Raw genomic sequence first — 15,576 nt, forward strand, 5'->3', positions numbered from 1 at the left:
AGGGTCACTTGTAATCTACATACAAACATTTTAGCCCAATATATCAACAAACACCAGAGATATGAGTGCGGACAGACAGACAAACAGACCAAGTGAAACTTATGTAACTTCCCCCCTATAAGAGGGGGTACAATAAAATAACTTCTGTGTAATCTATCCTAGAAACGTCAATAAAATATTGGAGGGCGACAATTTGGGGTGTATTATGTTACATCCCAAATCATCGCCCCTAATGATAGTGCAATCTTGTCCCAAATCGTCGTTGGGGCACGATTTGGGGTGAAATGTCATCCCAAATCGTTGTCGGTGACGATTTGGGATGGAGCGACGATTTAGGGTGTAACACCGCCGACAGATGATGGAGGAATTTTGATCAGAATAGCTCACTCAGCTGTAAGCTAAAACATCATTGCAAACTATGAAAAATGGTCACCTTCTTCCTCTGTAAAATTGAACTCAGAGTCTTTTTGAAATTGGCTGGATTTTCTATGCTCCAAGTAGAACTCTACACATTCATACAGGAATTGGTATTGTGTCTACAAACATCACATTAATAATGAAAATAATGCTTCAAATTTGCCCTTTTCTTGAATATTGAAATCACTGCATTGAATTGAATGTAATGTTATATGTCACAGTTTGAATACATAATTTATGTGTGTAATTTATGTTAATTGTGTAAAACGACTTTGGGTACCCGGTAGTTTTATTATTATATATGGTGTTCTATCAGGTATTGTTATTACATGTGAAGGTCATTGTCCATTTTTTGTAATCATAATCATCATAATATTCAGTGTTAGCATCATAGAGTTTGAAAAAAATATATTGTCAAATTCATCAACTAGGTTAATTTACAAATGATACGTACAGTACCCAACATTACAGTCTCTCATTTTTCACTATATTTGCTCTGTTCAAAATAATTTATTAACCACAAATGCTTTACAGTTGGAATATATACCTCGTTCTCTATTAATTTCACTCGGTTGTTGACAAGGATTTGGGTCAGCTTAAAAATGTCGATGTGAGTATCTCCATTGTTAATGAGCTGAAGGAGGTAATCCATGGCCACAAACAATCCTGATTTACCAGTTCCATTCCTTAAAGAAAAAAACAACAACATTCTTGTGTATTTTACATATCTTTTTCACACATTGTGATGTGGGTTCATAGAAAAATTCAAATCAAACTGAATATATACAGCAAAAGAATAACAAGAGGCCCAGGGGCCTTATAGCTCACCTGAGTATCATGTAACAACCTTCCAATGTTTGAATTAGGTTTGTGTTTAAATATAAGAATTTTACTTTTGGATGGAAGAAACATTGAATAGCTATGTGGTCATGAAGTACATGTGTCATTTTTATGTTCAATCAATAATCCTTTTTAAAAAACCTAGGTCTGAGACATCATAAAGAAAAGGGTTATTTACTCCTTAGATAAAACCAATATAAGAAGATTTTCAAAGAATTTCTACATTTTCACTATATGACCAATAGAGCGTCACCCTAACACAAGAACCCCTGCCCCAGGGGCCATGAATTTCACAATTTTGGTAGAGGGCTCAACGCTCATTATAATTATGCCCACAGTTTGGCTTCTTGATGTCCAGGAGTAAAGAAGAAGATTTTTTAAAATTACACTCATTTTGATGGTTTTTGCCCCACCCCTCAGGCCCCAGGGGGGCAGGGACCACGAATTTCACAATTTTTGTTCCCCTCCACCCACAGATGCTATATGCCAAAATTGGTTGAAATTGGTTCAGGGGTTTCAGAGAAGAAGCTGAAAATGTTCAAATGTTAACGCACGACGAACGACGACGGACAAAAACAGAAGATTTTCAAAGAAATATTGCATTTTCACTATATAATCAATCAGCCCCGCCTTTGCACCAGAACCCCTGACCCAGGGGCCATAAATTTCAGTTTTGAAAGAAGCATCCTTGATCATCATTATCATAAATGCCAACTTTCCCGATTTGTGCGGGATTCTCCCGATTTGAAGCAGTTGAAAAGGCAAATCCCGATCGGGATTGCAAAAATACCCCGAAATCCCGAATTTCTAAAAATATCTCCCATTTTACGACAACAAACCCCCCATTTCCAACTGGAATTTGAAATCCCGCGTCATTTCTGAACTGGCCAATCAGAAATCGGGGCAATAGTCAGCCATTGCTGTTTACCTGTGTCGCATGGTATCGGGGTGGTGTAATTTACCTGGTCTGCCTGTGTCGGGGTGCTTATCGGACAGTGCGAAGCATGTTTTGATAGTAATTAATCGGGAAGACGGATTTCAAATTGACATATCCTTTACACAAACGTGAATGGAGGATTGACAACGATGATAGTGTCACCACCAAACAATCGGACATTCCCGATTTTTGCCTCTCGCTGACAGCATCCAAAATTTGCAATAAGGTACGTCAAGTATATATTTTTCAACTATAATAATATAGGCTATCTGAATCTATCTGTCTATAGCGATGTATTATATAGTCTATATAGTGTAGTATTCAATAGACTTTGTGATGCGTAATTCGCACAAGTCTGTACTGAATTTTATATTAGCAAGTAGCCTTAATTTACAAGTAAAAACGTATATTTTGATGTGTTTTTTTCCTGGTAATTATTTCAGATGTCATGGGTGCAAAGGGTTTGTTCGCCAACTTCATAGCAGGGCAGATCACTCCTTTTCTGGTTGCAATGCAGATTGTTCCAAGCCAAGCAAGATCGCCTTTGTAGTCGTACCTATATATGCATGTGCTTTAATTTAAATTTAGATATATAGACCAGTCAATGTTTATATGGTGTAAAAGGATGCAACTTTAAGTATTATTTGATAATATGTATGTGACTTATTGTTGGAGAGGATTTTTTGCTGAATATTTTAATAAAATATTTATTTTAAGTTTTTTTTCTTTTTTCTTTTTTTAGTTTTGTTAAAGTTAATGGTTAAACACACTTGATGTTGTGTTAATATATGATACATGTACAATGATTAGATTGATATTTTATTTGAAAAGACAAATATTTATTTTCATGGTAAAATGTCGTGAATTTTGAGCGTTGAAAAAAGGTCGTCGCGCGCAAAATCCCCCATGGGGATTTTTAAAAGTTGGCATGCATGCATTATCATACTATTAGTTTGTCTACTTAATACCCAGCAGCAGAAGAGAAGATTTTCAAAGAAATAAAATGCATTTTCACTATATGATCAATAGGGCCCCACCCTAATACCAGAACCCCTGACCCAGGGGCCATGAATTTCACAATTTTGAAAGAGGCATCCTTGCTCATCATAACCATGCTATTGGTTTGTCTACTTAATACCCAAGGGCAGAGAAGAAGATTTTCAAAGAAATAATGCATTTTCACTATATGACTTATAGAGCCTGAATGATTCAGGTGACCTAACAAAAGAGACAAACAAAAGGAAAGTTTTAGAAAAAGCCTATATGTTCCTCCCTCTTCCCATTGCAATGTTGAAAATGATCAACTTTAAATTTTGAAAGTCTGTAATGATAGTGAAAAATATGGGTTATCCACTAGTCAAGGACAACCACTATACTAAGATTGATCTTTCAAGATACAGAGCACACACCTTTGACCTTGTAACTTGAAAACCATTGGGGGTCATCTACTCTTTAGGGGATACCAGTGCACCAAATTTTAAGTCTGTCATGAAAGGGTTAAGAAGATATCAAGTGGACAATATATCCAGAATATTTTGACCCTTGCCCTTTGACCTAAAACTTATTAGAAGTCATCTACTTCTTAGTATGCAATAGTAGACCATGTTTGATGCTAGTCTTGCAAAGGGTTCTCAATATATTGAGTAGACAAGACTTTACCATGCTTAACTTAATTTAACCCTTGACCTCAAAATCAATAGAGGATATTTACTTTTTAGAGGAAACCAAGTAGAGGGTTCTCAAAATACTAAGCACACATATTGGTCGAGTTGATTTTGATTTGTGAGAATTTGGCCATTGTCTTTACTTTTCATAATACTTTAAATCATGTAGTACATTTAAGCTCCAGTAGCCAGTTTTGAATTATTCAATTATATAATACATGTAAGAGAAATTCTGACACTTTCTGAGGTTATGCAGTCTGATGCTTTGGCCTGAGAAGCACAGTATTCATTTTGCCCTCTGGACTCACCTGCTTGGTGAATATTGTACTTCTCAGATAGCTAACTTCAGTATCACATTCACTGATTTCAAAATGTCAGTTATTACACATTATACATGCATGTATGACATCATTTTAGTCCTGCCAATCATTTATTACGCGAGTATCCAGTTATTTGATACAAGTATGTGGAATATGCAATTTCACATTAAATTCATCAAAACTTAACATTTTCCCACCAGAATAATTGTAGTTTTCTGGAAAAAGAATGGGGATAAAGTAGATCGAGAGTTACTGATCCACCCATTAGAAACAACCTTCAACTGATGGGCACCCACCTTTAAATGCCCTTAAATCATGCATTTCATGTTTGTATTTTCAAATTGCTGCCATAAGATTTTGATATCTAAGAAATTTTAACCGATCATCCCACTACACAATATGTTAAGACATGCATTCAAATATCTATTAAAGCCCCATTCGAACTGAAAATTAGCAGCGTCAATGATATTTACATCACCATTTTAAGTTGATACTGCCAGTCTATTCAAGAAAGAGAGGAAGAAAGTGAATAAAGTGCACCGCCACGGCACATGATATGCCCGTCACATATTGTTAACAGTATAGATTGTACCCATTAAAACATTTCTTTTATATCACCTTAATTAAATGTCACAGTGACCTTAAAGTAGGATGTGACACACCTTCTACCTAAGATGCATTAGTTGACCAATTTTGGTGATTCTAGGTCTAATAGTTTTCAAGTTATGAGCCGGACAAGTTTTTGCCATATATGGCCATATCTTCTTAATGAAAAGTCACAGTGACCTGGCTTTAATGTGCGACACACCCTCTACCCAAGATGTATCTACAGACAAAGTTTGATGATTCTAGGCCTTGTAGTATCTAAGTTACAGGTCGGACACGAAAAAGCTAACAGACGGACGGATATGGCCATATCTTCTTAATGAAAAGTCACAGTGACCTGGTGTTAATGTGCGACACACCTTCTACCCAAGATGTATCTACAGACAAAGTTTGATGATTCTAGGCCTTGTAGTATTTAAGTTACGGGTCGGACACGAAAAAGCTAACAGACGGACGGACAGACGGACGGACATGAACGCCATACCATAATACGTCCCGTCTTAAGACAGGCGTATAAAAAGAGAAAGAGATGGATCATTCCAAGCGTTTTAAATACTCTGCAAATCAAAATCTATACTGTAATTAAAGCATTCTTCTTCACTGATTTTTTGTTAACTTAAGTGAATAAAACATATACTTACAAACAATGAACAACCATTGGTCTACTGTCGTGTCCAGCTTCTGCATTGGAATGTACAAGATTTACAAGATTCACTAGGTCACCACACTCGTCTTTTGTGAAATTGGAGAGGAATGACGACTGAAAATGATTCACTGTGTGGCTTTTCGATCCCTGAGAGAGAAACAAAATAACACATTTAATTAAGTTTTTACACAAATTGAATTCAGAAAAAAGTCTGTTTTTTAAAATTTATTATTAAATCTATATTCATATCATATATGAAATTGAATAGTTGTACCCCACCTTCAAAATTTTCAAGCATCGGAATGTACATCTGTGCACAGTTAAAGTTGATAGTGTTTGCACCTTGATATTTCCAAAGGTTCTAGTCATTCCCGTTTTTGTTGGGAAGTATACTTCCTGCAATTTAAATGTTAAATAAGAGCTCCGTAAGGTGGGGGTTATAATCTCCCAAGGATTGTTTACAAGCTTTTTCTATGAAGTCCCATAGTGACCTTGAACTTTGACCCTAAAATCTCTTGATAACAAAATTACCAATGTGGCTGTAGAGTGTCTACAAGCTCTTTTTATGAAGTCCCATGGTGACCTTGATCTTTGGACCCTATAATCAATAAGGTTTCTCCTCTCTTGATAACAAAGCTACATGTGAGGTATGAAATCAAAGTAAAAATAATGTGGCTGTATATAGAGGCTCAGTGTCACCCACACATACTCACCGCCACACACGAATGGTCCTGTTACTATATTCCCTCTTGCAATGAATTGTGCGGGGATAAAAACAAAATCCAGTAATGATAAAATAATGGATTAAGTGATACTAAACTACAATACTGTGTCGAGTGGTTTGTGTATCAAATTTCATCCAAAAAATGCTTGTCTTGCTTTGAAGTTTGTTATTTAATCTTCAAGTCTTAAGATAAAACAATATATTTTTCATAAGTTTTTTCATGTGTATAGGCTTTAAATAAATAACTAATTACAATCCATGATTCAGGCACTATTGTAGCAATTGCATACATTTTCAAAATGTTAATTTTCATTATAATTGTTTGATTTTAAAATAACGCTACTTCATGTAGTGGCTCAGTGGATCGAGGGTTTTCTTTGTGACTCGGAGGTCAAAGGTCAAAGCTTTCCTTGATCATGTAATAATATGCTTGAACGAGCAAGAGTTACAAGTCATTTGTATGAGACTTTAACAAGAGTACCGCAAACGGTACATAATACGCCCGTGAAATGCTTACATAGGGTGTTTTTTTTGTGCTATAATTTGTATAATTTTGCTTCAGGTATTATCAGCCATCATGAGGCTATGACAAACTTTCATATGAACAAAGGGTCTTAACTTAAAAATCTAGATTTCCTCAATATGGACCAAGTTTAACAACCTGTAATTTTTTCAAAAATGGAAGAAAATCAAAATCCTTCCCCAGATGCACATCTTCAATACCCATACAAACACTCCACAAAATAAGATGGTCCTTACTTGAAAACTGTGGGAGGAGTTGGGTGGACAAATTATGTATCCTCCATAGAATATTAATTTCCAAATAGACTAAGTTCAACAACCTGTAATTTTCTCAAAAATTGTAGAAAATCAAAATCTATCCCACATGCACATCTTCAATACCCATACAAACACTCCACAAAATAAGAAGGTCCTCACTTGAAAACTGTGGGAGGAGTTGGGTGGACAAATTATGTACTCTCCATAGAATATTAATTTCCAAATAGACTAAGTTCCAACAACCTGTAATTTTCTCAAAAATTGTAGAAAATCAAAATCCATCCCACATGCACATCTTCAATACCCATACAAACACTCCACAAAATAAGAAGGCTCTCACTTGAAAACTGTGGGAGGAGTAGGGTGGACAAATTATGTACCTTCCATTAATAATTATTTCCAAATAAAGGGGCAAAACTCCTGGAAAAAAGGTCGAAATGGATCAAAATTGCAGTATGATCTAGAGTGACCCACAAAGAAGCTACACAGCAAGTTTCAGCATGATATGTGAAAGGGAAATGAAAATATAAAGAGAAAACCCCGAACGGACGGACGGATAGACGTACAGACATCACTGTACCATAGTACGTCCCGTCTAAAGACGGGCGTATTAAAACCGAGGTCCTCACATCAGGTGTTGACATGATACAGAACTCCCACTAATACCTTCCAGAATTTGATATAAATGGTCTTATGGTTGACACAAGAGGGATTTGCAAAGATGACAATTCAATATGCTACACTTAGTGAATATTCCAAAAATGTGCTTTAGTGCTAAAACAAAAATGTTACTTTAAAAACTGAAACATCACCAATAGGACACTGAAATATCATCAGTACCTTGTACATACAAAATCTATAGGCAAATAAAAGGTGATTGAACGGCCAATGGTTGTCTTTGTAGGAACAATTCATATGACCATTCCAACAATCTGTCAAAATCCAGGAAGTTTTTGAAGAGTAAACACTTTTAATCACTACCTTATTTTAATATCTTAATTATACAAAATCAATTGCAATGAAGTAGGCATTACTGATATTAAAGAAAAATGAACCTTTTCATTGCTGGAGACAAGTCCAATAACAGAAGAGACTCTTTGCTTCCACACCATTCTCCAGAAATCATTCTGTGTGGATACGAGGGGATACTGTGTCACGATATAGTAGGGATAATGGCTGTGCAGACCCTGTTAAAGACAATATCAAAATACACAATTTTATACACAGCTTGATTTGTCTTTTGTCTGAAAACGTTCATGTTATTGCTCTGACCTCTATCACACTTGCGTTGATGTAGTCTGCAACACTGGTTGTTCCAGATTCTCTCAAGCGGTTGTAGTCATCTGAAAGACAAACTGTACGTCTGTATTTCTTGAAAATCGAAGTTAAAATAATCATATGAATAAAACGCAAATTTAACAAGATGTACTGTGAGCAATGCTCACTAAGAATACCCCCCACTTACCCCAATCTCCCAAAGGGTGTTGTTAATAGGTATAAATTACCTCTTTCCTGAGTGTAAAAATATGGTATGCATTTGTAGAAGAAAATGGAAGATATAGTCCGAACACAAATCCATGGCATAAACCTATAATTTTTACCTTGAGATCAAAGGTCAAGGTCATAAAGAGGTCATGAATGTACATGACACATCGTCTCATGGTGATACACTCATGCGTCAAATATGGTATGCCTATGTCAAAGAACAAAGAAGTTATGGCCTGGACACGAATCCATTGTAAAAAAAACCCTTTCAATTTTGACCTTGAGGTCAAGGTCATATAGAGGTCATGAAGGTACTTGACACATCGTCTCATGGTGATACACTCATGTGTCAAACATGGTATGCCTATGTCAAAGAACAAAGAAGTTATGGCCCGGACACGAATCCATTATAAAACCTTTAATTTTGACCTTGAGGTCAAGGTCATATAGAGGTCATGAAGGTACATGACACATCGTCTCATGGTGATACATTCATGTGTCAAATATGGTATGCCTATGTCAAAGAACAAAGAAGTTATGGCCCGGACACGAATCCATTGTAAAAAACCTTTAATTTTGACCTTGAGGTCAAGGGTCAAGGTCATATGGAGGTCATGAAGGTACATGACACATCGTCTCATGGTGATACACTCATGCGTCAAATATGGTATGCCTATGTCAAAGAACAAAGAAGTTATGGCCCGGACACGAATCCATTGTAAAAAACCTTTAATTTTGACCTTGAGGTCAAGGGTCAAGGTCATATAAAGGTCATGAAGGTACTTGACACATCGTCTCATGGTGATCTACCTGTGTGCCAAATATGGTATGCCTAAGTCAAAGAACAAAGAAGTTATGGCCCGGACACGAATCTGCACAGACAGACAGACGGACGGATGGACAGACAGACTCCTATATACCCCCAGAACTTCGTTCGGGGGGTATAAAAATAACCGGATTATAACTGTTACACATGACTATATATATATATATATATATATATATATATATATATATATATATATATATCACCAATAGATTAAATCATATATATAACACATGACACTGTAAGAAACCATCTGACCAAACAACAAATATAGAGTACACATCAACTACAGCAAGTGGTAGGAAATGAAAATCAAACACCAGTAAATGTGAAGCAAAGTCTGAACAAAATCAAGGACTTACTAAATAAGTGATAGTCTGACTCAAACTGTACACAAATCTAACCATACTGAAGTACACACAGTGCATGTATATACATAAAATATACATAAATGACAAAGCATTGTTTGCTGGTGATGAAAAACTTGCATAATTTACTTGTATAAACAAATAAAACATGATTTCCTGACATTATACACACTGTCTAGCAGTAACTACAATGTATACCTTGATCAACTTCGAATAACCTAATTTGAAAGAAATATGAATCTTTGATAACAAGGAAAGGGGTAGTATACTAAATGTAATTTGTCTACTAAGATATTAATTTACTTAAAGTATTTTATTCAACACTTCTGTTTTCTAGACATTATTGAGTTTGTCCTTGAAAATCTGTTTATATCTATTTACGTAATGATCAAGATCACAATGCGATCCTCATCAAGATGAGGCTCATATGACAGGTATGTGTAATCGATCAACAGTGGATGTTTACTTCTCCCAGGCACCTGATCCCACCTCTAGTGTATTTTCCTATTGTAATGTTGCCTTTCAGATTTGAACTATGCCAATGCAATGTAGTTAATAGAATACATGTATAGGGATATAGGAATATAGGATATAGGGCTCGCGGCGGGTGTGACCAGTCGAAAGCGTATGCTTACTCCTCCTAGGCACCCGATCCCACCTCTGGTGTGTTCAGGGGTCCATGTTTGTCCAACTATCTATTTTGTATTGCTTATAGGAGTTATGAGATTGATCACTGTTTGTTATCTTCACCTTTCATGATTCCCCACTCCACCTCACACTATATACCACCAACCCTTCAGACAGATTTTCTTCAAGAGGTAACACCCAAAATTTTTGCTGTGGGTTTTCTTTCATCTATTAAAGTTTGAACATAAATGGTAGAGGAATCAAAATTGAACGATATTTACATGGCAAGATGTCCCCATTTCTGTTTTTATGCCTGTTTTGTGAGGCTGCTCCAATGTCTGTTGGTCTCTGCTGACTGATCTGAATAATGTTCTGAAAAAAAAAAAAAAAAAAAAAAAAAATCAAAACATTTATAAAATGACATATATCAAAATTTAATCTTAATACTTTGCATATTGTTTACCTGAAATTCCTCCTCTGGCCAGTTCACATTATCACACATGCTCTCATAGATTTCGCCAAAATTACTCAGACGTATTCTAAAAACAGTTTATAAATGTAGAACAACATTCACAAAAATATAAAGCAAAACTAGAACTGTCCTAATGGGACTAATACCCCCCGTGGGGCATATAAGATGATGGGAAATATTTAATGCAAGCACATTGGATATTTTCACATTATCTACAGGGCAATCAATGTGAATGCAGAAGTGTATATTCTACAGTACAGCAGTACATGAAATATTAAAAATATGCCTAATATAAACAATGAATACTATTTGGCACATTTTAGGCTGTATGATTGTAAATCCCTGGTCAACTCTCTTAGTCTTTATCTGGACAAATTGTGTCTGTAATAGACACAATTTGTCCAGATAAAGACTAAGAGAGTACAACCAAACCAGAAAATGTCCGTAACTTCCATAACTGTTAAAATATTTCAATGAAAATAGATGATGCACAAATACATTATATATACAAGATGAGAATAAAGTTTGAATCAAATCTGTTCAACGGTATTAGAATTAAACTCTGGACAAAGTGTGCAACCCCCAAAATGAAAAGAAAATGTGCGTAACTTCTATAACTGTTACAATATTTCAATGAAAATAGGAGATGCACAACTACATAATATATAGAAGATGTGCATAAAGTTTGAATGAAATATGTCCAGCGGTATTAAAATAAACTTCGGACAAATTGCGTCTACGGACAACGGACGGACAAAGTGATTCCAGTATACCCCCCAAACTTCGTTTGCGGGGGGTATAATTAATTAGCGACCATGTATGGTTAGTTGGTGTACATGCATGTATATGTTTCAACATTTTCTTAACATTCCAGTGTAATTACATACCGGTGACTCTCGTCATCTCCCGATTGATTAATGGAAATAACTGAGCCTCGATGTGAACTTTTGTCGTCAGCGCTGAATCTGAAGAGTATGTGCATATATATTTTCAGAAAATGATTGCTTTTTATTGTATGCGGCAGTAAATGATATAAATAATAAAAATATCACAAAGCTGATTGAGTATATACTTGACTATAGTTTCAGTCATTCTTCAAGACTACTCCTGAAAAATTACAGAGACTATAGTCAAGTATATACTCAATCAGTTTTGTGATATTTTTATTATACTTGTACTACTCGTGTAGATTTTTCTACATTTATTTCTGGATCACACCCACACTTCTAGTGATTGTTGATATATTAAACATATTGTGACCAAGGGAAAGTTGCATGCCTATTAACCATGAATGTATTCTAACTAAATTTACTTGTACATGTCAACTAATTCACTTTTTGCATTTCATGTTGTGTACAAGAGGATATAAATTCTAATTTTCTGTAACTTATTGGGTACATATACATCTTTTCTAGAGTACAGAATTCATTTTCCAAACCCTGGAGGCATAGCAAATTTCTTTCTTTTCTACCTCAGACATAGTAACAACAAGAGCTCTGCAAGGTGGGGCATATCCCCTCACAATGAGTGTCTACAAATTTTTCTATGAAGTCCCATTAGTGACCTTGAACACCAAAATCAATACGGTTCTTTTTCTCTTAACAACAAAGCTACATGCAGTGATTTTTCTACATTTTTTACAAGGGTCCTGTGGCTTTCGAATTGGGAAAAATCAGTATATGCACCCAGGGGTGCATGAGCCGAGTTGCATGGGATACATTGTAAAGTCAGGAATGTGGCATATTTATAATTGTGAAGAACTAATTTCAGTTTTAAACTTTTCGAGTTACTGTCCAGAAACCATATTTGTCTGAAGTTTTCAATCTATATTCAGTCACTGTGACTTTGACCTTTGTTCTCCAAAATCAATAGGGGCCTTGCTTTGCTGGTATCCAACAATATATCCAAGTATCATTTGATTTGGATTTAAACTTTCTGAGTTATCATCCAGAAACCAAATTTTTCTGAAATTTCATTCAATATTCGGTCACTGTGACCTTGATCTTTGACCCATTTTCTCCAAAATCAATAGGGGTCTTCCTTACCTGGTACATAACAATATCTGTAAGTATCATTTGATTCGGATTTAAACTTTCTGAGTTATCATCCGGAAACCAAATATTTCTGAAATTTTCATTCTAAATTCGGTCACTGTGACCTTGACCTTTGCCCTATTTTCTCCAAAATCAATAGGGGTCTTCCTTACCTGGTACCCAACAATATATCAAAGTTTCATTTGATTCGAATTTAAACTTTCGGAGTTATCATTCGGAAACCAAATTTTTCTGAAATTTTCATTCTATTTTCGGTCACTGTGACCTTGACCTTTGACCTTTTTTCTCCAAAATCAATAGGGGTCTTCCTTATCTGGTACCCAACAATATATCAAAGTTTCATTTGATTAGATTGTAAACTTTTCGAGTTATCATCAGGAAACCAATTGTTGACGCCCAACCGCCCGCCAACCCACCCGCCCGCATCACCAAACCAATAGCTGAGTTCAACTTCGTTGCAACTCGGCTAAAAATTGTTGAAATTTCAGTCAAATTGGGAAAAATCAATTTTATCGTAAATAAGTTTTATATAAAATCATATCAAACATCATATTATCTTTATTTTACACATCTAATTTTCTTTAACTTCTAAAATTTTCAACTATTCTATCAAAGTCATCACTACCATAACTCTTTGTTAAATCTTATGTATATAATTCACATCGAATGTTGATTTTTTTTCAAATACGTATTCCTTTCATAATTTTATTATTGGGCAAAATGTAAGCTAAATTGGGAAAAAAATTGGCAATTTTTAGGAGGGGAAAGGGCCGAAATTCGGACCCAAAATGGGCCTAAAAAAATCACTGACATGTGGAGTATCGAGCAAAACAAATTGTCTAGAAGCTTTTTCTATTAAGTCCCATACTGACCTTGACCTTTTGACCATAAAATTAATAGTGTTCTCTCTTAATAACAAAACTACCTGTGAAGTATAAAATCGATCGAGCAGAAAATGTGGCCTGTAGAGTGGCTACAAGCTCAGTGTTACACACACACATACTCATCCACTTAAGAACGGTCTCATGATTTAATCCCCCCCCCCCCCCCCCCAAATGAATTGTGTTCATTATGAGGGTATAATAATCTTAAGGGTAAAATACTTTGTTAGCTAATTTTGCTTCCTATTGTTCAAATAATGATGACAGAAATGGAATACTATATTGTTGTACACAAGAGAGAGCTCACCCATACAAAGGATTTGTTGCAGACATAAGTTCCGAGTAAGTGAAAGTTGCATCGTTCCCCCGACGCCAACTGTAGAAATGAATGTATGATTTTATTTAAGAATTCATAATGGAGGCATTTATCTGCAGTCTTACTTAATATAGAAGACATCCATCTAATAAGATTGTTTAATAGATTTTACAATCCCCTAATAATGAGCAACAACCTCTATTTAACAATTAAAGAAATTAAATGCTTCTTAAAGAAAGTGATCAAATCTCAAACACAAGGATATTAATCATAAAATTATTTACAGAATGTATCCCTTCCTTCTAGCAAAGACAATGATGATTGCAATCAGAATAATAATAATCAGCAGAATAAAGACAACGAGTGGCACCAGCCATACTGCAGAGTTCTCCGGTTGTTCCAATGGTGCTGTAGAAGAGACAATCAATGAAAGTTAAACATAAAACAAACTTTGGTTATTATGTTACTATATATACATTATAGAATGATAATTCAACAAAAATTACACTAAATCGGAAAAAAAAAAACACCCCAAAAAAACAAACTTGTATATCGATTTATTATCACCTGGTTTGGCTGTACATTCTTCATTTTCTACATCAATTTCTGAATAGGTTGGACAACTACACAAAGAGTTTTCAGTATCGCAATATCCAGTTTTGCATTCTTCAGGTCTAAGGCAGGAAGAATTCCAATGTTTTTCTGACAAGAATAAAAAATCATCAATAAATAGCAATTCAAAGTAGATCAATGTCATGAAACAAGCAAGATTTCTTTTTTCATGTCATATCTGGAAAAAACAGGAAGAATTAATTTGTGTCAGTTGTTCAGCCAACACTAACTTTGTAAGCATGTGGCTGTATCAAACATGTAGTATTCTCTGTGACATGAACATCTGTTGCTAATACAAGAGGCGTTGTTTGCTACACATTGCGTAGAGTGGCTGCAGCGTTCTCCAAGTGCGTGAGCTGTAAAAATACAAGAAATATTGTTGAAATGAAGGATTATAGAACAAATTAACAATAAGAAGTACTGTATATATGTACAAAATGACCTTGAGTGGCCTTCATCAAAAAGCCATTTGCCAGTTACTTATTTGTGTGATATATGCATGATCAATACCCGTTCAAAAATTGTTTCAAGGAACCTTTTCCTCTCAACTGATTCGATGCGCAAGAGCTAGATCTGTGTATAATCAGTTTTTAAATTGAGGCAGGCTACTGACAAACACGTTGATGGTGCAGGAGTTCCAACAGTCTCGTTTAAAGTCAGCATTTCGCAAATTCTATGGTCGTTATAACAATGTAGTTTGCCACCACAACCTATCATTAGGTCAAACGCTGTCTGATATGTTTCATGCCGATTGTTAGGCCATTTTTGGCATGCTAATTTTGACTATGGATGGCACTGTTTACCTGATCAATATATAGGGCTCACAGCGGGTGTGACCGGTTGACAGGGTATACATGTTTACTCCTCCTTGGCACCTGATCCCACCTCTGGTGTGTCCAGGGGTTCGTGTTTGCCCAACTCTCTATTTTGTATTGCTTATAGGAATTATGAGATTGATCACTGTTCGTTACCTTCACCTTTCATAAGGTATATGTTCTGGG

General features: G+C 35.4%; 1 protein-coding gene across 4 annotated transcripts in view; it reads right to left on the minus strand.

The window, feature by feature from the left end:
• LOC125645464 (uncharacterized) overlaps positions 1–15,576 on the minus strand; it is a 202,610-nt gene that overhangs the window by 5,566 nt on the left and 181,468 nt on the right. For all 4 annotated transcript variants that reach the window (XR_008795896.1, XR_008795897.1, XM_048871004.2 and 1 more), the window contains 13 exons: positions 14,806–14,931; positions 14,531–14,665; positions 14,248–14,371; positions 13,955–14,023; positions 11,600–11,677; positions 10,704–10,779; positions 10,522–10,612; positions 8,207–8,277; positions 7,990–8,121; positions 5,710–5,826; positions 5,426–5,577; positions 965–1,103; positions 434–536 (listed from right to left, as the gene is read on the minus strand). Coding sequence is in view for 2 of the 4 variants with exons in the window: in XM_048871004.2 (XP_048726961.2) it covers positions 434–536; positions 965–1,103; positions 5,426–5,577; positions 5,710–5,826; positions 7,990–8,121; positions 8,207–8,277; positions 10,522–10,612; positions 10,704–10,779; positions 11,600–11,677; positions 13,955–14,023; positions 14,248–14,371; positions 14,531–14,665; positions 14,806–14,931 (1,413 nt within the window). In the remaining 2 variants the exon portion in view is untranslated. The remainder of the gene's footprint in view (positions 1–433; positions 537–964; positions 1,104–5,425; positions 5,578–5,709; positions 5,827–7,989; positions 8,122–8,206; positions 8,278–10,521; positions 10,613–10,703; positions 10,780–11,599; positions 11,678–13,954; positions 14,024–14,247; positions 14,372–14,530; positions 14,666–14,805; positions 14,932–15,576) is intronic.

The sequence above is a fragment of the Ostrea edulis genome, chromosome 6, assembly GCF_947568905.1.
Source record: "Ostrea edulis chromosome 6, xbOstEdul1.1, whole genome shotgun sequence".
Taxonomy (NCBI): Eukaryota; Metazoa; Mollusca; class Bivalvia; order Ostreida; family Ostreidae; genus Ostrea; species Ostrea edulis.